The sequence below is a fragment of the Channa argus genome, chromosome 20, assembly GCF_033026475.1.
Source record: "Channa argus isolate prfri chromosome 20, Channa argus male v1.0, whole genome shotgun sequence".
Lineage (NCBI taxonomy): Eukaryota > Metazoa > Chordata > Actinopteri > Anabantiformes > Channidae > Channa > Channa argus.
In genome coordinates, this window is record NC_090216.1 from 107,277 (window position 1) to 130,595 (window position 23,319).

Consider the following 23,319-nt stretch of genomic DNA (forward strand, 5'->3'; position numbering starts at 1 on the left):
TCCCTTTGTTACATGTGTGGAACAATACTTCCGGACCTGATTCTCCATTCACCGTCAAGTTCATTTGGGACCAGGGCCTAATACTCTATCAAAACTCAATGCTTAATATTTTATAATACTGCAACCCAGTTTGTAATAATACAGCCCCAGGTGAAAACAGGGTTATGGTTTGATTCCTACAGCCCGAATGAGATCACACTGATCGGATATAAATGAGTCAAATTGGATTGGGTTTTACATACAGATGTGGACAAACTTTAGAATTTAAACCTTTCCTAAAACAAGTTTGAATGTGAACAATTGTGTACACCAGTTTTATTATGCTGAGAGGTGAGAACAGGATTGTTAATTATCTCTGTCTCTGCTGGTCCATTAGTTTACATCAGTGCCTGATAACTGCTGCTGTTTGAAGCCTGATCTTTACATTTTATGTCTGTGAAGCACACACCATTTGTCCTCTAATATTTCATATTGTCTTTTTCAAAAAAATTTAAATCTGATGCAAAATAATCTGAACAAATATAATACCATCTTTTATGATGTGATGTGACTGAGCTTCGTGAAGATTTTTTTAATGCACAAATAAATTTTTAAACATACTGATTATTTGAGTTTTATTGTGAAAGGACACATAAAATTGAACATTCAATCACTTTCTATTTACATAACTTCCTGCTTCAGCAGTACATCAATATTACATTGCACATTACATCACAGCTGTCGCTAATGCTAGCAGCTGGTTAGCTACCCAGGGCTACTGTGTTGACATACTAGCTAAGTGTGGCTAACGTGCTGCTTTCAGGTCACATTTTTTTGATTAATTTCACCTTCACTGGATCCTGCTATGATGAAAGGCCCATGAACCATCTCAGGGCAACAAAGTTAAAAAGGAGTTAAACTTTATTTAAAGTGTGGCGTTTACTTCTCCTCACACTGCTGCACCAGGCTTCTGGCTGGTTACTGCCAAAGGTATCACAACTGGTGTTTGTGACTTTTTGATCAAACTGCCCTCAGATCAGACAAATGCTTACCTGGTGAAATTAAACTAACAGTCTGCGACTCAATAGAAAACAAAAAGGAACTTTTAAGTAAAAAAAAAAAAAAAAAAAAATTTGTTTAAACTACTTTCAATTAAAGAGGCAGAAAAAGTTTTTTTAACCTGTACAGCCTGGGAAATCTCCTCACTTCATGAAGAGGGCAGCTTCATTAATTAGTGTCCCACCAATCTGTGACACTTTCTCCATCAACCAGCTACTTAAAACTACTAAAAACTCATAAAAACATAGCCACCTCCATAGATGTGATGTGACCTGAATGCAGCACGAGGCCTTTAAACATTTCAGCTTCACTCAGATCCACCAAAACAAACAAATGATGAGCATCAGACCGACATTACTGCTCAGACTCACTTTTAACACTTAACGTTTCCTTCAGAACAACTTTCTCTAACATGTTTTACACATTGACCACACTCAGTAAATACAGTTTGGGTCAGAGCTCAGTAAAGGCTACAGATGCTAACAGGAAACATGGGTTTACCTTTATCTTGCTCCACCTAGAGCAGTACTATGGAAGCTAAACTACAACAGGAGACAAAAGTGCATAGATACACAGTGAAGGACTTTGATTCCTTAACAAGCCTCAGAAAAACCTCTTTACCATGGATAGAATTTCTAAAACCGATCAACAGACCTGTCTAAATATAGATAATACTAGGTGTGGACTACACTATGTTGGAGTCCAAAATCTCTAGGAAAGACAAAGAAGGACAGAATGAAACCCCCATTGGACCCAGGGAAGTCAGAGAGACAAGTCCAAGTCCAAATAAGACAGATCTGAGATCCAATATCCACAAGACAGAGGTAAGCCCGAACCAGTCCATAGGCCCAGTCTGACTCTGGATACATTCAGGATATAGACAAGCTGACTGCAAGTCCAGATATTTGGACTTGGTTTCTGGTTACTTGGTCAGAGTCAAGATGTTTAAGACCCTTGTAAGGACTCTGAGGAAAACTAAGCATGGAGGTTTCAATGTTTACCACAAAGCCGGCCTTCAACAGTAGAAGAACCTGACTCCAGGGTTCACAGAGAGGTTTTCATTATGAAGTCCACTGCATATTTTTTTCATTTGTCTTAAACATGAACAGTAAAACTGGTTTTAGGAATCTTGAATGTATTGAATAATATTTCAGAATGGTTCTTGAAGATTTGAAGCCATGTTGCTGGCCTTAGAAAACAAAAAGGAAACTGAAGGAAGAGTAGAAGAAACCAATTGGACCCAAACACTAACAAATCCATCACAAATAGGACATCATTCCTCTGTGGCAATGAGAAATATGAAGGTTCAACAGATCTGTTGATTTATACAAAACAATGACAAGAAAACCACATAAAGAGCAAACAAAGCATTGCGGTGGTTTGCGAACAACACATAAGGCCTTAAATCTTTGGAAAGTTATAAGGAAGCACTTAATCTATGTAAGACTTCTGAAGCCCTACAGATCATCTAATGAGTCATTCTGAAAATTACCAAAACATGAAGCCCTTAGGAATATAGAGTGTCTTGTGATCTTTATACCGTTTGCATAGCCTTTAATTTTGGGGATGATTTTGCACACGCAAAAAAGAAAAAACAAACACTGTGTGTCTTCTCTAATGGGACCACTCCATATAACAGACGCTGGTTGTCTGCTGGCACCTGAAGACCACATATGAACCAGGACACTTTGATTCCTTATGTTATCCTTCTTCTCACCACCCACAGGTTAAAGGTGCTTAAGTGACTTAAGTAAAAGGGTCATTATTTATCATTAATCCATGTCTGGATCAGTTCCAGAGGGCACTGCAAGAATTTATGTGTTAAGTATTGAAGGTCCAGTGAATCTCTTATATCCGAGCACAACAACTTGTCCAATAGTGATTTCACCAGTAGGGGGTGCTAATCTCTACCCGACCCCAGCTCTGCCACTCAGGGAAAATCCCTACTGATGTCCTGGGGCTTCCAAATGGATCAAATTCCATCTCTTCCTTTATTTCTCCACTGCAATCTCTCAGGATCTCTAGCGGTGCAGAAGTCTCAGAGCTCTGGATTAGGCTGCCGTTTGTGTCTGCCACTCGCAGGTGGTAGTTATTTCCAAGATTGTTATCCCAGAAGATCTGTTGATGAGTCTGGTACTGAATGCAGAACTCCACTCTGCTGGATGGCTCCAGAAGATCCGGCATAGAGATGGAAAAGGAGAAAGTGTCCATGTCAGAGCAGCCATAAATGTTGTTCAGGTACTGACACTCAACATCCTGGAATGAGCTCCATGAGTCAAAGGTGATCCGAACTGAAACAGACTTCTCGAAGCACATGTTACGGACCTGAACAGTACCTGTTAGCAGGTGCTCCTGGACAGAACAGGTCTCCAGACAGACTTGCTGGGCTTTGAGTCGATTCCTCAGGTCTAGATAGTCGGCAGCTGGTGGGGTGAAGTCCAGAACCAGGCATGAACCACGGTCTGTTAAGTCTGGAAGAGGATGAGGAAGCATGGGACAGACTGTTGATTGAAAGATCAAATCTCATGGGCCCATGAGAAAAATCAATTCCCTGTAGTCACATTATGACGACAGTAAAGCCTAACTCACCTACCTCAGTAAAATAAACCTGAAATTTGTTTTAACAAATACTGAACACATGTTGCTTTAAATACTTGTTTAAAAATGCATTTAGTATCCAGTATTACTCAGTATTAGTTACTCTTTAAAATACCAGAAAACAGTAAAACTGCCAGAATTGATGTTACTCAACTTTCTTCTTACTCAAATGATACAAATCAATATATTAGATTTTCTGGTAATTATAAAGTTTTTTAAGTGTTACATAGAAAAAATATTCTCAATATTCTGGTAATAAATGTGAGTCAGATTAATCCGATAAATTTTTGTATCTCTAATAAAGTTTTCTTTCACCTCTGCTGTCTTCCAGGCGTGCTCTAGCTGCAGCACCATCTATTTCACTGAGGTGAAACTGCAGCTCACTAAGTGGGTCCTCCTGAAATTCATTGAAGATGTGCACAGTGGTGAGCGCCAAACCCTGAGAGTCAGCAAACACCACACTCTTTTTCTTTGCCCTTAACCGCGGCAGTCTGCAACTGATCTCAGTGGCTGCTGTCAAGTTTGAAGTAGTCATTGTGGTCATGGTTGTTGTGGCAGTGTCACTCCAGCGTCCCGATGACAGGCATGGTCGCAGTGGTTCACAGCGCTTCAGCAGAGCTGATGAAGAGCAGTTGTTATTGAGCAAAGAGCGGAGAGGAGGGGGGCTGGCAAGGCAAATTCTCATGGCCATGTCAACGGGCATGATGGGAGACGGGTCCCCAGGGCGAGGGTTCAGGATGTGGAGGATGCTATGGACACAGACAACATGGGGGTTTTTTTGTTATTATTTAATGTGTTTTTCAAAGAAGAACTCATGCTGTTCTAAGATCTAAGGCTGCACATGGGTCCATACTGTGCTGTGTCTTTTTTGGGGGTGCTGGATCCAAGCAAGGCTGCGTTTGAAGACCTACTGAATCACACTAGTCCAACAAGGCTGTCCCATTTGTCAGATTCCCTTACATGGAGACTCCATCAGTTGAAACCTTTAAAACTCAACATCCCAAGATTCTTTGCTAGTCAGTCTTTATTGAAGAGAGGAGTACACTTTTAAATGCATTTAAAAGTAGTAGTTTTCACTCAAATAACACCCATGTCTCTGTCTTTTAAAAAACAAGAAGCATTAGAACCATTAGAAGAATAATAGTGAAAAAAAAAACCGTAGATAACAAACATATTAATTATTTTATTTCTGTTCCTCATTCTGGTGCAGATTTGTTTATTACCTCAACCTACTTGGGTACCATCTATATTATGGGTGGCTGTAGTGAGCAAATGTGCATAAAAACAAGGAGAAAAAGGTGCTGCATGCAACACACTTGGATAAGGTACACAAAGGTGAGTTTTTTCACTTGCATTACAAGAGAAAAAACTAAGACTTTAAGAATTGAAGAATTTATTGGTTAGTTTTGCAAAAGTGTATCGAAGGTTTTAAAATTTATTTATTGGCTCATTGAACATTTTTTAGTAAAAGGTGAAAAAAATAAATTATTTAAGAGCTCTTTGTGTAAAAATTCAGTATGTTTAAAAATTGTCAGAAAAAGACTGTAAGAGACATGTCCATTATGGCCACATAAAATTAATCAGCAATAATTAGATCACAATCCTGTATTGTTGGATGCTGTATTTGAATTATTTTATTATATATATATATATATATATATATATATATAATATGTTAGTGCAATAAAATTAGGTCACCATTAGTTGCAGCCCAAAGCACACGTTTGTAGATTTTATTTTGACCAAAACAGAAAGTAAAAGGTTTTTACTGTAACAGCTTAAATAGTTTTCTCTAGAAAACAACTGTGCAACTGTAAGTGAAGAGCAGTGCAAAGTACTAATACAAAGTATAACAGTGCACGGAACTGAAAACTAGTAGAAAACTAAACTACAGGAAGTAGTGATGGCGTGTTTATTTCGCAGCCAATTCTACTGCTTAATCACAGTTTTCATTCGTGATGCATTTTGTACTTTTCACCTTTTCAGTTCTTTTCATTAACCGAAGTGAACAGGACCGGTCCCAACAGCAGAACCGTCAGCAGATTAACCTTAAGCTGCTGTTGCGCACTTTAATAACCGCCTGTCTCTTACCTGGTGCAGTTCATTGGAAACTTTCTCCCGGTAGACTCTAGGAGAGTTCAGTACAATCCAATTCAACCCGTCACGAGCCACAACAAGACGATACGTTTCTATTTCGCTTCCTATTTCAAATTTATTTTCATTTTATTTTTCAGCCATTTTAAAGAGGAAAAGCCGCTGTCGGTCGGCGCGCTGTGACACGCCTCCTGATAGAAACATAGAGCCAATCCGCGCTCAGCGGCACAATGCCTCATCCAATCAGCGCTATTCATTTGTAGCTGCTGAACTTATCAGAGACAAGCTAAAAAAAATTGCACGTCTGGCAATGACGTAACAACGTCAGAGTGAATGTTCCCCAAGCGCGGACTGACAGGTTTAAGTTTCAAACTAAGTGTCTCACGTAGACAGTTTTGTCCAGAACTCTAAGAACTAGACATCCGAACTAAAATGGCTTTTTCTCAGATTTTTATTCTGAGCAAAGAGGAGTTTCCTCAGAATGAAATCATTTCTGGACTGAAAGCTTCTAAGGAGACAAAGCATGGCTGTACCACTCTCTGTGGAAACTGGATGGGCAAAGATCAGGTTTAGATACCAACAGCAACCACAGTCAGAAGGGGATTACATGAAACTGTTCACAGAGGGCCGCAAACACAGGCAAGTGCACCCGCGTGTTCAGGTTCACTGATCTCAAGAAAAGCTGAATGAGGGACGCAACAGATGATTCAGGTCCTGAGTCCTGTCAGACAACACTGAGAGTTGATAGTGTGGGTCTGAACAGCAGGATTGAATCCTATTAAGGGGATGAGATGTAAGTCTGCTTTAAAACAGTCTGAATCATCATTAACACGAACATTTCCACTAAAAGAGACATCAGTAGATGTAGTAAATGTGGATGGGTCATTATTCTATTCATAAAACAGATCACCATTAAATGGGAAACAAACAATTGTATAAATAAAAAATGGAATGAAAACGTGTTTTATGTAAACGTTTCTCAGTTAGAAATCAGTTAGAAATAAAGGGGTCTGAATACTTTCTGAAGCAATTGAACATCATGAAGGCCGACACAGAAGTTCCTGAAAAACTTCAAAAAACTTTCATATGAGATGTTGTGATGCTCTCAACAGCAACACAAAGAGAACAGCTCACTCCTTCACTTATTAACCGTAACAATGTGTTTAATAGTTCAGGTTAATAGAACGTACATTAGACTGCTGTGGTCTGTCCCCACAGGAACTGCACTTCAACACTTTGGTTACATTGTCTGCATAGTAGCATTGTCATCAATAATACACAAGTGCTTATTAAAGTTGTGCAAAACAAAGTAATACTGTCACAATAAAAGCCCACACAGAAAAAAGATAAAACATAAACTGAATAAAGCTACTGTCAGCACAGCCTTATTTTTTTAACCCACCAACCCTGTTTCACAAACTCTGTACCATGAAAATATTCTTACAATGTGCATGACCAACAGAAACCTGCAGAGGGCGCTCTGCTGTTAAGGTGATTAAATAAAGGGGTTGTAGTGATGGGAGGTCAAAATATGTCACCCTCTGGAGGAATATGGCTTTAACTGAAAGTAAAAGTAAAGTAAGTAAAGTAATTTTTTGAAATTTATGAATCATATTCTGTAAGTGCTTTCAAGTGGATTGAACTCCGCATCCTTCTTGTGTTTTCTGAAAGCCTTTAAAAACAAACTTTAAACATGTTCTGAGTTTTGTTGCTGGTTTTAGAAGACAAATAAAAAAAAAACGAATCTGTGTAACAACAATATGCAGGAGCTTTAGAAGTTAAGAAGAATCAGATTAACGTTATTCAATCATCCATATAATATGACCTTTAGCCACTTTCATGCTCAGCACATCAAAACCAGCTGGAGTATGTAATTCTTTATAAAACCAGAATTTAACTGCAGCTTTTTCTGAATGTCTCTGAGTTATTTTTACATTAACTCTTAATACATTGTGTTTTTTGGTCCTTTTTGCTACCTGACCCATATTTTTGTGCTCTGGTTCTGTAAGTAAGACCAGGGGCAGTTAAAAAATATCATTAATGAAAAAGTAGTTCAGGAATATTTTCCTGAAGATCAAGTTCCCTTCATGTCTCCAACGCTTCGATGGCTCAGTGGATGGCTCGATGGTCAATTTGAAACCAAGCCAAGCAGCTACTCAGACCAATGCTACCACACTGAGTGATGCATGTTCTGCAGTTTGTTCACTTCAAATAAAATTTAAACTAGAAAAATTATGGCTTTAACAGTGCAAACAATCCCAACATGACCCCACCCTGAAACCTAGAACAACCCTGTGAACATTTACAGCTTTGGAGGAACCAGCAGTGCGATTCTATTAACTTCCTGCTATTTCTCCACAGCAGCACCTCATCTTCTTCATATAAGTACTAATACTAAAGCAACCTCTACCTTTGGATCTGACACATAAATTAAACAGTTTTTTTGGCACAGACTGAAAACTGAAGTTATCTCCTTCATACTGACTGGTAGGAGTCAGGAAACATCCACCATGATCAACCAGAAGACAGATTTAAACCATCCTCTGGCAGCATTCTGCTATGACACTGAATTATCACTGAACACTGATGGTGCAGGACATTCAGCAAATGAAATAACAACATCTATATTATATGAGTTCAAAGTATAAATCTTCCAACGGTCATATTAATGGGATTTCAACTTATTCTCATTAAAAATTGTATTGACAGAAGAAAAAATCTTGTTCATATCTCAATGTTTTCGCATAATTATAGAGGAAGCAGGTTTACAGCTGTGTTCTTGTCAGTTGACTGATTACTCTGGCAGCAGTTCGGAACTGTAAATCTCTTCTCACTTGATCTAAATGTGGGTGTATTGTTTGAAAGGTTCAGACAGACAAGTTTCACGTTCTGACTGTGGTGGAACAAATATTTAAACTCAGCTCTGATTAAAGTAGTTCGTCTTTGTCTACAGACAGATGTTGATTTGTTTGGCGAGCTCTCTGTCCAGGTCATGAATCAAAGTGTCAAAGTCCTTCAGGCTGAGTCGACAGTTAAACGGAGCATCAAAATCCATGAAGTCATCCATATACAGACCTCCTCCGCCAGAAGACAAAATCTTCTTCTCCTCCTCTTCATTACCACTGCCTGAAACAACAACAGGGTCAGCTCAGACCGACAGCAGGAATCAACACCGAAGGAACAAATTAAAGGAATGGTTCGGGTTTACCTGTGTCACTCTCACTTCCTGCCACCTCGTCATAGTCTGCCTCCTGTCTGGACACAAGGTCTCGTCCACAGATGCTCCAGTCTCCAGCGTACCGGTTGATTGGGGGTGGACTCTCAAGCCGTGCCGGACCATCTCGACCTCGACGTGAGACCACCATTTCTTGCTTTGGGTTCCTAAGTAGAGCCAATCTCAGAGCAGGACGCCGCTGCTGCGGAAGGCCTGTGGGGTTTTGGGTGATGGACGGGGATGGAGGAGGGGAGACCTCAACATGGTCATCTGCCGGGAACCGATGGGTCGGCACTGAGTTAAGAAACAAAGTATGGTGGTAAGGTGGTTTCCATAACAAGAGTAGGTGAAGCTCGAGGTTAATAAAGTAACCCCCACACACACACCTGGCCACAGCTGCAACAGGTAGTGCAGAGCCTCAATGTGTCGCTTGAAATCAACTGCACTTGTTATGTCTTCGGTATGACCAAACCCTTTTCCACCTTCTCTTCCTCCCCTCCCTGTACCACCTCCTCCTGCTCCCCCTCCTCTCCAGGCCTCCTGGGTCGGGGTGAGGAGCACCGGCCCAAAGCAGACAGCAAGGTTCTGGTGGGTCATTCGGTTGAATGAGCTGAAGGATGCCACCAGGCTGAGGTGGTCCAATAAGAGTGACAGGGTGGCCTGGGAAAGACAGAAAAACATTAGCAGTTAACCTTTACTTCGAACCTCTGACCTCTGAACTTCAAAACCTGTCCTCTGCCTGTTGGAACACACTGAGCAAACCAGTCCATGTTCAAAAGAATGCTTTCGGACTTTTCAAGTTACCGTACTGAGGATCCGGTGTGTATGTGACAATGGGTCTTGGTCAGTACAACTGTTCACGGCATCCATTAATTTTTTCATCCAGGATGCAACTCGACTGCAGCAAAGGACTCTTTCTTCCAAAGTTTAAGTATATATAAGATTAATTTCCCAGTTTCGGTTTCCACCATAATAAATTCTTAGTTGAAATTTAAGTGGAGGTATGTCTGGTTCATCTGTTTCCTGGCAGTTTACTACCCATCAGATATTCCAGCCTATAGTCCCACAGCAACCTCAACTGTTTGCCACAGACTAATCCCTCTCTTCAGCTGGGTTCCAACAATCCTTTGCTGGATACTTTAATCTTGTCTGCTCACTCATTCACCTGCCGCTTTGTCTTTTATTCTTTTTTCTTGGATTTGGTAGACCTCTTCATTTAGCTCGGCTGCATGTCTTCTGTTCTCACCTCCTGTAAATCTGGTTTCAGCTGCCTGAACAGCTTGTCAGCTTATTGAGTCTGACATAAAAGTCATTCTTATTCCCTCTTTCTCTTTTTGCCTCCTGCTTTATGCAAGTTGTGACACAAATATTTCCCAAAGTGATAGACAAATATGAAAACATTCCAGTGAGTTTCACAGGTTTACAAATGTTTTAAAGAGACCACTGATAGGAGACACAGTATCTTCCTACCTGAACTCCCTCAGGTCTACAATCCCTCTTTCCCACCATTTGTTCTGCGAACAAATGGTGTTTGGCGGTCCCTTCCCCACAGCAAAAGATCTCAAGCAAAACTACTCTGCTCAGTGATCTCATGATCGCTTAGTAGTTTTTGCTACTTTGTTCCTCACTTGTAAGTCAAATTAGACAAAAGCGTCCAGGAAATATTAATGTACATTTTGAGGGAAAAGTTTGATTGGTTGCCCTTTTTTCTTAACTTAGCTGGATCAGTTCAATGTAAACTTAGATTACAACTAATACAAGATGCAAGTAGCTCACAAGATGTTGTGAAGAGGTTGTAACGCTTCATGCTGCTGCACATTGTAGAACTTGATCTGATAGTAGTAGTACTAATGTACTAGTGTACTACTACTAATATACTAGTATTAGTACTGCTGCAGAATTATTGATGCAGTGGTACTCTGTGTTACCCTCTCAGGAGGTGGCAGACAGGCCAGCAGCTCCACGGTGCCCTGGGTCAGCTGGGGATCAGGGTTTGCAGAAGGTGCAGGTGGGGGTCGTAGGATCATGGCCTCCCTGACAACGTGGTACAGAGTCCTGGTGATAAGTGGAGATGGCAGCTCCCGCAGATAGTCCTTCAGTATACCTGAAAAAAACACACAGTACTGATCACATACAGAACAAGTGATTAAGGGTCAGCACAAATTTCTGCACCTGTGTCAAAGGGGTCAGGATGTGATGACAGCAGGGAGTTCACAATTAAATCGTTAATTCACATTCTCGTGAAATGTGAATACTTTTCTGATGGCACTTTGCTTTGATGTTCTCTCTTTGACTTTGCTGCCTTGTTCTGACTCAGAATTGTAGCTGATATGCATAATATGGGATTCTATACTAAGCTCTTTTTAAAGCAACTTACATAAATGATTACTGCTGCAGCTAGTTAGGAGCTACACAGTTAAACAGTGATCAGCTTTGTGGAGTGAATGTTTAAAAGAGCCAGTTATTGTTGAACAGTGATGACTTGTTACTCAAAAAATGTAATATGTTACTCAATACTCAGTACTCTGCTCACATTAATTATAATTACTCAAATTTAAAGTCATATTTTTCGCAGTAGAAAGAATGTCAACACTACCTGCACACAGTTTAAATAATTTTCTCATTAGCTTAACAAAAATAATGTTGTAACGTTGATGGTAAATGTAAAGTTGTTTTTGAAGGGAGTAACTGTTGTATTATTACTGAAAATTTATTTGTAACTTTTTACATGGCTCGTTTCCTGGGGAAGTAAATAGTAAATCTGTAAAAAAAGCATGTGGGAGACCTTGAAGTCAACTGGAAGAAGTTGCTAAGGACTGATGAGAAAAAAATTAAAGTGATGGAGAGATGAAGCCATGGTCACGTATTCAAGAGTTCTAGACATTTGAAAAAAAATGGTTTATGTGTTGATGCTTCATCATCCATATGTCATCAATGATGTCACTTTCTGCTGGCTTGAGTAAGGACACATGCTTTGAAGTTTCAGTGTTCAGCCTAGTATCATTAAAAAATGAACATTTTGATCATCAGACTAGATGCTAGGACTGTTAAAAAAGCTTGACTGCAGTTGTTGTGTGTACATTTTTCATCATTTAAGCTCCTGAAGCTTGTTCCTCCTTTAGACGAGACACAGGTGTCTTGTGGTCTCTGTCACTAGTCCCCTTTTGTAAAGTCACCCAGTTCTGCAGTTTTGCTCAAGGCAGATTTATGCATGTGCCATATTTCTTTTGGTCGTTTCGATGAATTTAAATGTACTCAAAGAGGAATTCTTGGTTTAAAAGGTAGGGAGGTTGACCAACAATTGTGAGATCAGCAGTTTAATCCCTGGTGTCAGATGTCAATTTGTCCTTGGGAGAGACACTAAGGGCCAATCATTACTACAATCATTAATACCATACACTTAACTGTGCGACTTTTAAAACCATCTGGCTGCACCACTGATGACTTAGGTCAGTTACTTTAAAGGGATAAAATCTTTATGAATCACTTATTTTCAGTTTTATTTTTAAATGATCTAGATAAGTCTTCAGGACCTTTTTTCACTTCAAACTAAAATAATCATTTTTGTATTTTTTATTGAATAAGGCTAAATTAATCTGAGCATGATTCAGTGTTATAAAAAACTAAAACGTGGAAACCTCCTGAGAATCTGTGAGGTCTGGGGACCCCACACCGTTAACATCGACTATGTGTCATTTTAGTCACCCCAGTTTTATGCATTTCAGATCTGAGTCATTTGCAAAGTTCATACTTCAGGTGCAAGGCCAGATATTTAAAGTAAGGTCCAAATAAAGAAGGCATTTGACCATCCTGACTGAACCGGTCCTGGCTCAATCACAAATTTATGACTTAAAGACTCAGACCAAAATGTTGTGTTCAGGCCTGAGTCAGCTTTTCAGGTCCAGGTCCCTGAGCCATGGTAATGACCTGTGACTACGTTGACATCAGGGTAGAGGTCCTCACTGAGGCAGACAGCCACACTGTTCCTCTCAAACCAGTCCCTGAGCTCCTTCTTCACCGCAGCTGAACCACACAGTCGGTACAGTCCCACCACCTGGTACACAAGTAGTTGACAGAGATATGCTAAGGTTAAGGACAGACAGACAGAGAGGGTCAAGACAGACGGTTGGAGGAATGAACTGATGTACTGTATTTCACTTTGTGCCCAGTGTAGGATGTACTGCCTTCGCACTTCACACTGGACTCATCTACTAATGGTTCAGCTGGTGTCATGTGGATGCTGTTTTTATTCACCTGCCAGCCACTGAACAGAACTCATAAATCTCGTGGCCCAAAATGTCCCCAAACAGAATCTGACTAACAGCTAAAACCAAAGAGACACCTTGAGTCCTCGTTGTTCTATCTCTGCCACAGTTTTCTGGATCAACAGAGGGACTGGAGTTGCAGATCCCTCTTTCTCCACCAGTTGGTGCAGTTCAACCCCAAAGACATTTGCAGCGACTGATGTATCACAGCTGGGCTGCAGACAGAAATAAATATCTAGAATTGTGAGTAGAAACATGGTTTTATTCAAATATAAAGCTATAAAACTCGTGTAAGAATGCAGAGATTTCCTATAGACGGAGCGTTTATCTGCGCTTTTAACAGTTTAACATTATTCTTTTTAGCAGTAGTTGTAGTAGTTGTTTTTGTTGTTGTGGTATTACTGTCCACCTGTGTGTCCCATTTTTCTTGTAGAGACAGTTTGAGGTAAAGAAGTCCTCTGGGCTCCAACTTGACGCACAGCTGCTGACTGCGACTTCCTAAAACAAACAAATGTGAGTCCTAATATTTGTGCCTCTACAGCAAAATTAAACACAAATACTCATGTTGTAGAACAATCACAGCTATTTGCTGCAATGGACCTTTAAATAGTGGAGGGATGGAGACTCCACCCAGACAGCAGACTCTGTTCCTGGTTGGACCACCTGAAGTCTGACTCTGATCCATCCCTTGTTTAGACTCCCCCACTGCCTGAAGGCTAACTGCAGAGACTGACCACACAGAGAAAGACTTAGTCATAGTCCTTTCAATCCTGTCACATATGTCATCATTTTTGTCACTTTACATTACATTTAAATTACAGTGTTAACATGCAGAAATACTTGGTTGGAAGTAGAAGGCATAAATGTACATATTATTTTCAATAATGTACAAAAAGAATAAAAATAAATGGTGGAAAGATTGTGACAGATCAGGAGTTACATTCAAATGTTCGTCCTGCAGACAGCAGGAGCACGATCAGAATCTCAGAGTTGTCAAGATGTTTTGCTGGTTGTGTTAATCCAGTGATCACAGCAACACTGTGTACCTATGCAGTACAATAGTAGCATTAGTAGAACTAGCAGTACCCGGTGTTAGGACCACTATGCGGAGCAGCCGGGCTCGCTCCAGCTCCAGGTGAAAGGTGTGGTTTAATGAGAGGGCAGAATCTCGCAGGGTCAGCAGAGCGGTTCTTGCTCTTGTCACCCCATCAATCTGGATCGCCAGGAACACTTCCTTACTGACCTCTGACCTGAGAGGAGACACACAGACAAGGAGAGAAAATATGTCAGCTTGTCATACTGCAGGTCCTTTGATGTCTATCAGGTGCTGCTGTGTTCAAACTCTGACTGAATATGTTTTTACCTGTTGTATTTCATCTCCTCCAGGCCCAGCAGATGGACTGTGAGTAAACCAGTGACGCGCTGGCTGCACCGCTGTGGGTCAGAGCCCACATACAGCTGGAATGATCTAAAGTCGCATGTTTCAGTCACAGATTGAGAGACGTGTTGCCGTGGCAGCAGCTCTGGGGAGTCTCCATCACTGAGATAACCTGAAAAGAAAATCTGAACATTTTATATCGTGGTAGATGGACAAGCAGGTACACAACTTTACTCCAGGACTTGTGCCACAAACTGGTTGAGAGAAAGCAGCAAGAATCCAGACCAGTCTTTACAATTTCATATGTTTGACTGAAGGATTTAAATAAAAATTTTCTTTATTTAAAATGTTGGACACAAAATTGATGTTGGCTGTTGAATTGATGTTGGATTTATGTTTTGGACACAAAAAACTTGATAAGTGGAAATGGGGCTCAGAGTCCCCAGCGCCATAGTGAAATCAAGTGTGAAAAACTTGGGTTATGAATTTGTACCAACAACATCATACCTCTGTTTTGAGAAAGGAAGCTTCATTGACCACTGTAAAAAACCAGTTACCTCCTTTGTTCGCAGATCGTCCTCTGGATGATCGTCGCAAGGGTCGGGCAGGGGGTGCAGAGCTATCCAGGTGATATCTGCTGATTACATTCTCGTTTAGCATTGCTGATGATGATGCTGAATCTTTAATGGTCGACTCATCACCGTTGCCTCTGCCGTCATTTCCCTGGCGATGAGCACGAGAGGAGGAGCGAAGGCTGAGTTTTCGTCTCAGCTCAGGAAGTTTTTTCATCTTTAGGGAGAGTTTCCTCACTGTACCAGGAGACTTCAGCATGTCCATCACACTGCTAGACCCACCCCCCTTCTTTTGGGAAGCAGGGCTGAGGTCTGTGGGGTCTGATAGGTGGGGTTCTGAGGACGAGAGTGAAACATAAACAAATCAGTGACCGGCAGATGAGAAGAAGAATTAGCAGGTGGAGTCAAAACATCTCACCTATGTTTTCTGCTGTGATGTCATCAATATGATGGCTTACACTTGGGTTAGCACCCTCCAATAGACAGTCACATGCACGATCTTGTGCTGGTCCGATCCAAACTCCCCCCAACTCTATTCTGGCCCCTCCAGACTCAGCCATCTTTATCGTTTCTGGCTCATCCCTCCTTTTCCATATTGCCTCCTCCCTGCGTAGACCTGAATCCTCCTCCTCTGGGATCGGGTTGTACCAGATGTTACTGCCAATGTCTTCCTTTTGGCTGCTGACCTCATCTGAAGCCTGGGACTTTCCAGAAGAAAGCACCCAGGCCCGGCTACTGCGGTCCAGGCTTTGCAAGTAGGCACGCTGGCCAGACAGCTTTGTGCTGATAGAGGTGGGGGGAATCCCAGGGGCTTCCTGCTGTACTGCTGTAGAACTCACAGGAACACATGAAGCATCTGTCATATCCAAGGCCAGACTGTCACTACACTCCACTGTCTGGAAGTCAAACAAGCAGGGATAATAAAATCTAAAAGAAAGGTTCAAACGATCATGAGCAGGACTAGCAGGAGGCATCAAAGTGGGGAGTGTCAAGAATGAAGCAGAAACAAAGAGACAAAGCAAAAACAAAGAAAACCAAAGATACAGGATCAGGGATTGTAACTAACAAACAAGAGAAAAAAGACAAACTACAAATAAAAGGTGGAGCCATAACAACCAGAAAATAAGGTGGCAGTAGCTCAGTTGGTAAGGCAGTCACATGAACTGTGAATCCTGACATCCTCTACCTTGTCTAATGCTAGCTTCTGGCTCCAAGCCTGCCCAGATGCTTCATGGGATACACCTGAAGGTAGACCAGAGGTTCTGGGCACAGAGCTTAAGGAAAGATAGGAAGGTGGAGCCACAGAGCCCTGTCGTGCCCACTTCTGTTTCTTAGCAACTGTGATGTGGTTCCATGGGGGTGAGGGGGGTGAGGGGTCAGCTGGTGATGGTGTTCTGCTTGATGTATTTGATGGCAATGAATGTGATAGACAGGTCTGGTTGGCAGTGTTAGGCTTCACTGGAACATCTGCAGAAAACACACAAATGGTATTTTTCCCATCATGCAACTAACAATATAAGTCACGATATTAAAAATGAGAGAGGGAAAACTGAAAACAGACTGACCTCCAACAAGAAACAGTGGGAATTCAAAAGTGACTAAATAATCTCAGGTAAAATCAACCAAATAATGATTTAAATAAACATTAAAGTCCTGTATAAACGTTTGGAGCACTAAAAGTAAAATCAAAATCACCAGGTAAACTTTATAATTAAGCATAATTTGTTCTTTTCTGCACTTTGACTTTGTTTCAGCATGTTGCAGAAAATCACACAGTTCTGTGGTGGATTTTATCTGTCTCAGGAACCCATTTCAGCCCATTTTCATTAACGAGGTGTTGAAAGGCATGTCTGGTTTACAGGGGCTAAGGTGAGTGTTGTGGGGGGACAGAGAATGGGTTTTGTCAATGACTGTCCTCATGGAGACAGAGAAACCTATATGAGTGTGTTTGTGGTCCTCGTGACTGAGCTAATGAATAAAGCGTATTTGTCAGTCTGACCTCACCAACATCACATTTGTTCACTCTAACTCCAGTAAAGTCTAAAAGTTTAAATAAATTCTGAACATGTGTCTGCATGGAATTACAGCATTCTTCCATGAACCACAGTTCTTCTTACTTTGTGTCCCCATGTCCATTATAGCCAGAGTGATTACATCACACAGGTAAGAATTACTGTTGGCGTGTGGACAAAACGTCTATACAGTCAAATGAAAAATGAGACAAAGCTGAAACCTCCCTCCCTTCTCTGTGTTTATCTCTGATTATCTGAGACTAAACCAGGAGCAGACAGGAAGTGACAGTCTCAGGAGATTGGCCCCCACTTCCTGTCATGCGAAGCCTGACAGAGGACTGAGCCTGGGAGCTAATAATAATCCATCTGGTTTATATTTCAGCAGCCTGAGAAATGATCACCAGGGTTGGGGGGAGGGGTGGGGTAAACAGCTGTGAGTGCAGATGTCAATGAAGTCTCTGTGTGTAAGACTAAACACACTGCTGCCCATTCACTATTCATCAGGGCATAAAAACACACACAGAGTGTGATGGTTGTACCAACACATTTACCAAGAAATGTCTTTCAGTAAGTTCTCAGGAGGAAACACCAGAGATTGTGTGTTCCCTCACTATGGATGATGGGAGCTGGAATGAGTCTGATTCACTGATTCATAACCAGCAGTCAGAGCTTCTTGTCTAAATCAGTGAACACAGTGATGAGCTAAGATCAGGACTGATGAAGATGGTCTTGGAATAAAGTTTGTAGCATTTGTTTTTGGATTAGTAAACATAAAAGTAAATTTAAATGTAATCCACTTATAAGTCTTATAAGGATTTACGACATTTTTAAAATAAATTTTACTATAATTAATTATTGGTAATTATTATTTGTTAAGGTCTAAAATACCTGATTTTGCAAGAGTTTGTCCAATAACATTGTGATATTTGGGTGACTGAATAATCGTTTTCCTGATGGGTGTGACTTATTCTGTTAAGAGGTGTGGGGGTGGGGGATGCACTGTAGATCATATAAAGAAGACCTAGTCCAGACCATATGGTCTAGACCATAGTACCATATCATCCCAGTAGACTACTTCGATCTCAGAATACAGGCCTACTTGTGGTTCCCAGAATTTCCAAAAGTAGAATGGAAGGCAGAGCCTTTAGCTATCAAGCTCCTCTCCTGTGGAACCAGCTTCCCAGTTCGGGAAGCAGACACCCTCTCTACTTTTAAGTCTAGGCTTAAATAAATAAAGCTTATAGTTAGTTATAGTCATGCTGCTATACCCTTAGACTGCTGGGGGACCCATCTCCCCCGATGCACTGAGCTCCTTTTCTCCTCCCCTCTCTCCTCTTACCCCACAATTGTCACCACTGTATGACTTTAACTCTGTGTGTTTTCTCCCGTAGTTGTCTTTCTCCTTCTTTGTCTCCCTCTCTCTGTCCCTTTCTGCGGTGTCTCTCTCTATACATCTTTATAATCTCGACTTTATTCTGTAAAGTGCCTTGAGATGACTGTGTTGTGACTTGGCGCTATATAAATAAAGTTGAATTGAATTGAATTGAATAGATGGGCCACCAGTATGTCTCACACAAACAGTCACAATACAGGTTATTGAAAGTTGTGTTCGGATTGCGGGGGAACCAGAGGCTGGCAAGAGGGTTCACACCCAGGACCTTTCAGCTGCAAGTAAGCACTTACTGCTGAACCATTGAGCTACCCGAAACCAAAACTAAAAACTAAAAGTGTACAAAAAGTGTAGCAACAACAGCTGTTCAGGTTTCAGTTTCTCTGGCTCAGTTACAGTTACTACACTCGGTTCTGTTACTCCACTGGAAGCTGAACAGAAAATTTTACATCTGAGATCTTCTGTCACCAACAAACAGGAAGTAAACACAACGCTCTAATGACAGGAATTGGTGAGCTGAGGCTGTTGGCAGGAAGTGGAAATTTAAACCACATGTGTAGATGAGGAGATTACAGACAAACAGGAGCACAGGGGGACAGACTGAAAAACTGGGGAACAGCAGGACAGTGTCCTGGCCCATTGTTGCTCAGTGGTCTTGTTAGGATTCATTCTCTCACCATCAGTCAAGCATAAACCGTACAGGTAAGAACTGTCACGGACGGGTCAGGAGACAATGGGTCCTGGGACAGGTGAAAGGTCTCCAACCTGCAGAACTCTACAGGATTTAGTCTTCCTGTTTCTGAGACTGAGCAGTGGTTTTCATCTCATGGTAAACCCTCAGTATTCCCTCGGGTGAAGTCTCTGACATAGAGACACATCTCAGAAATTGCTACAGTTTCCTCAATTGTTCATCAGTTTTTTCATATCAAAGAAGAAAGACTTAAATATTAACTAAGACCAGAAAAAATATTATCCAACAGTCAGAGACACACAGCTTTGACAAATTCACAATTCTGCACAGACATCACAGTATTGTCTACAAATTGAAGACAGTGATTCCTGACTGAAGCAGTCCTCCTTAGACATTATTTAAAAAATTAAATCACCAAAGTTGATTTAATGCCACAGGCACATTTCTGAATAAACTGTGCAACCACTACTGGTTTATTTGAAATGCATGCCGGGACACTACAAGTCTCCACTTCTTTAGACCAACCTACATGTTCCACACAAATGAGTGGACTCTGGTCTGCATCAAAAACCAGAGTCATATCAGGGCCCTGTTCTTTGTACATGCATTAACATGTGAGCCTGTAAAAATATTGATCACTTGACATGATCCAAGTGGATTCTTAAGTGGATTCTTCCAAGTGGTTCTTAAAAAGTTATTTTGAGGTTGTTGTTTAAGCAACAGATCCACAATCTCAGACCTACTCAGGTTTGTTCTCAGGTTTAGTCAGTGGAAACAAGACAACCTCTCAGAATTGAACCATATAGGACCAGGTAGTTAATCGAAACTTTCCTGTGATAATACAATTCATGAAATGTTAAAATGTGTCAGTTTCTACATCTGATATGTTGTTTATGTTCTGATGTGAATAAAATATGGGTTGATGAGGTTTGCAAATCATTGCATGTTTTATATTTATTTACACATCCTCCCAACTTTTTTGGAATTTGGGTTGTACACAGGCACCAGTTTTCAGTATATATTTTTACAATAACTTTACTTCACCTGAATGTTCATCATTCTAGTTGTGCTTGTACTTGCTCTGAATCTAACACACAGATTATAAACTTTCAGACACAGTTCTGTGGTGGATTTCATCTGTCCCAGTAGTCCTACAGAAACTCCATCATAGTATCCAGTGGATCTTTCCATAAGACATCTCTGTCATTTTACAATGAACTAAATGCTAAATTGCTAAAAAACAAATTTCTAAATGTGCTCACGTGTTAATTTTACACAGAAAGCTTTCTGCATTTGTTAAGCTGTGTATGAAGAAGGGACCAGTTCCACAAGTTGTAGATGAGGGTAGCAGGTGTTGTTCAGAACCTGATCAGAGTTAAAAATTGATTTTCACTAATAAATAAAACTATGACATAAGTCTTAATTTGAGCAGTTTTATCACACTTACACACATGGTCGTAATAAGCAGTTCTGAACTGTCACGTCAACCTGACAGAATCCCTGTGAAATCCTGCAGCAAACACACGTTTTTCCATCAGAATTTCAGTGTAAAGCTTTCACTTCTCACAGACAAGTTCATCAGTACTGGATTAGTCCTTTCTCATCGCGAGTTTAAGCCAGGACCTGGACTTGCGGTTCTGCAGGTATTTTATGCTACTCTCTGACAACAAACTTCTAGGCTGTGCTGAAGCTCTGCATCTGCATCATCTCCCACCCTCGTCCTGGACCAGCTGAAACCAGTAACATCACTGGTGACATTGTTTCTATGCCGACTTCTGATTGACGGTGTGTCTGTTCACCACTAACACTTAAAGACAGAAAGACTATGTTTCAGCTCAGAGTTTTTTATTTTTTACTCTGACCCTTGAGTGCTGATCCAGAACATACCAGGTCTAAAAATAGATTGGCTCACGGAAAACATACATCACATAGAAGAATCTGGTCTGCAGCGTCAGTTCCGGGATTGTGCCTCAGACCGGAAAAGTTGCTGAAACGATCCCAGTGTGAGTCCAGATGAACCATGGTTCAGTTTATGTGATAGTAAACTCAAAATGTCCCAACAACCGGTCATATGAGAACTGAGTTAACACGACTTCCAGTAAGCAGATCCAATAGTTTACATAGATCACTAAGACAGTGGCTGATCCACCAGGAGATGAAACAAGTTTGAACAGCGTTCTGTTTTTGTGAGCAGAGGACAGAGCGGCAGGTCTGTGTCCTACACACTCGGAGGTCACATTATGTAACAAACACTTCAGTGAATACAGAGGCTCAGAAAAGTGCCTGTCTTTTTGCTGGGAATGTAAACACAGATCTGACTGAGGACTCTGGAACTACACCAGATAAACTGGAACAGAGCCATGTGTCCAACAGCAGGACAGTGTCCGACTGCTTCACGTCCAAACAGGAACTGTTAACATGAATGTGAACAGATGTGAACAGGAATGAATGTCTGTACAGGAACCAAACAGGAATGTCTCACTGATCTGGTCTACATGTGACTGAGGTAAAATTGGGTAAAGGTGAATGACAAGAACTGAAGACGGTTTTCTGGTCCGATCACCTTACTGCCACTCACAGGATCTTTTAGAGGAGATCTTTGTTCTCAGTGTGGTTTTTGATGACATATGGGTTCACTTCGGTTCAGGTTTATGAAAAGACGGAGGTGCTGGTTAACACATCCTTGTGCTTAAAGTCAGCTTTGACCCACAGAGTTTGCCCAGGGAACCAGACCTGCAGTCAGCAGTCACTGTGTTGCGGTAACAAACCTAAGCGCTTTTGGATCGTGGTCAGAGGCAACAAACACAGTCCTGTTTTACTGTAATAAACCAGACCAGGATCTCAAAGCTAAACCAATACTTTTAATGACTGGGTCACTAAGTGAGGTGGAAAACTAATGAAACATGCTGTCAGTGGATACTTTATGGGCATGCTCAGTATCAACATTTTAAAGACTTGGGCTCAGACTGTGGATCTGATAATAGATGTTTTAATGCTTTGTGTGTCTCGTTACAGCCTCTGTTTTTACTGTGTGTTGCGGCTGTGTGTATATGGCTGGAAAGATGCTGTTTCAGGACCAAATAAAAGTGCATTGAACGATTTGTTGTTGGATAGAAGAATGCTATAAATGCTGTCATTAAGTTTTGTTTAGCCAGAGTTGGGAAGTTTTAAATCGTTTATTACATTTTTCTCACTGCGTCCTTAAAAGGCAGCAGAAATGTTGGTTATAGGACATAGAAATGAACATTGCTGAACTATGGCTGCTTTAGTTCGGTTCAGGATAAGAGAGCAGCAGCCAATCTCAGCTCAAACTGTATCCCGAGGACAAGCTGCTGTTTAATAAACAGGATGTGGGGACTGGACCCCATCACATCTCTGCAGCAGCAGCGTTCACCAACACTAATGTTACAAACTGTGAATCTAAAGCTGATGTGGAACGTGTGCAGCAATTTCCTCACCGCTCACTTTGGGGTCCGTCTTCCTGTGGGATCTCTCTTTGCCTCTCAGCCTGGACAGGGTCCTCTTCAGCAGGGGCTCAGCCATGGTGGACGCCCGCTCGCTCGCCCTCCTCCTCCTCCTCCTCCTCCTCCTCCTCCTCCTCCTCCTCCTCCTCAGTGTGGAGGTCCCTTAGAGGAGAACGTACACGATAATCCAGAAATCAGCGCTCCTTCTCCTTCATGTTTCAGATAAGACTGAGCCTCGACTGACTCTCAAAGCTGCAGAACAGGAAATGAATTCCACACATTCTTTCCCAAAGTCCCCCTTCTCCTCCCCCTATTTCTCCACCCACTCTCCTCCCTCCACAGGAACAAAAAGACAGAAAGAGACAGAATAGCAAACTACATTTCCCATACTCCTGGGAAATGTAGTTTATCAAAGTTGTTTTCTGTGTCCAGTCTAAGGATCTTTTTTTTCTCTTCAGCATCTTTCAGCACGTTCAATTTTCACCATTATGGTTCACACTTACAGAAACCAGGTCCTGTGAAAGCACTTATTGGTTTATACGTTACTGTTTGTACACTAACTGTAGAGTCATAATCCTCATTTTCCAACTAATAACAACTAAC

General features: G+C 41.2%; 2 protein-coding genes across 3 annotated transcripts; both read right to left on the minus strand.

Moving 5' to 3' along the window:
* Positions 1-600: 600 nt before the first annotated feature.
* Positions 601-5,937, minus strand: LOC137106148 (protein phosphatase 1 regulatory subunit 3C-B-like). The gene is made up of 3 exons (XM_067489189.1): positions 5,728-5,937; positions 3,952-4,385; positions 601-3,509 (listed from the first exon to the last, which is right to left on the minus strand). The coding sequence occupies exons 1-3, from the start codon at positions 5,739-5,741 to the stop codon at positions 2,923-2,925; spliced, it is 1,035 nt and encodes a 344-aa protein (XP_067345290.1). The 5' UTR covers positions 5,742-5,937; the 3' UTR covers positions 601-2,922.
* Positions 5,938-7,433: 1,496 nt separating this feature from the next.
* LOC137106146 (rho GTPase-activating protein SYDE1) lies at positions 7,434-22,964 on the minus strand. Of its 2 annotated transcripts, XM_067489181.1 has the most exons (14): positions 22,711-22,964; positions 16,346-16,626; positions 15,578-16,055; positions 15,145-15,495; positions 14,573-14,759; positions 14,296-14,459; positions 13,810-13,938; positions 13,619-13,707; positions 13,287-13,424; positions 12,872-12,998; positions 10,873-11,048; positions 9,331-9,604; positions 8,939-9,238; positions 7,434-8,856 (listed from the first exon to the last, which is right to left on the minus strand). In XM_067489181.1, exons 1-14 carry the CDS (start codon positions 22,793-22,795, stop codon positions 8,678-8,680), a joined length of 2,958 nt encoding a protein of 985 aa, XP_067345282.1. In that variant the 5' UTR covers positions 22,796-22,964; the 3' UTR covers positions 7,434-8,677. The 2 variants fall into 2 exon arrangements, with proteins under 2 accessions (XP_067345282.1, XP_067345283.1); XM_067489182.1 differs by lacking the exon at positions 13,287-13,424.
* Positions 22,965-23,319: the final 355 nt, after the last annotated feature.

What these genes read in the sequence shown, in the direction of transcription:
- LOC137106146 (XM_067489181.1), bottom strand. Translation starts at nt 22,795, where the DNA reads ATGGCTGAGCCCCTGCTGAAGAGGACCCTGTCCAGGCTGAGAGGCAAA. An exon ending in GACGGACCCCAAAGTGAGCG is followed by an intron (nt 16,627 to 22,710) that starts GTGAGGAAATTG and finishes TGTTTTCTGCAG; the next exon opens with ATGTTCCAGTGAAGCCTAAC. An exon ending in CATAGTGGTCCTAACACCGG is followed by an intron (nt 13,939 to 14,295) that starts GTACTGCTAGTT and finishes CTGTGTGGTCAG; the next exon opens with TCTCTGCAGTTAGCCTTCAG.
- LOC137106148 (XM_067489189.1), bottom strand. An exon ending in ACGCCTGGAAGACAGCAGAG is followed by an intron (nt 3,510 to 3,951) that starts GTGAAAGAAAAC and finishes ATCCTCTTCCAG; the next exon opens with ACTTAACAGACCGTGGTTCA.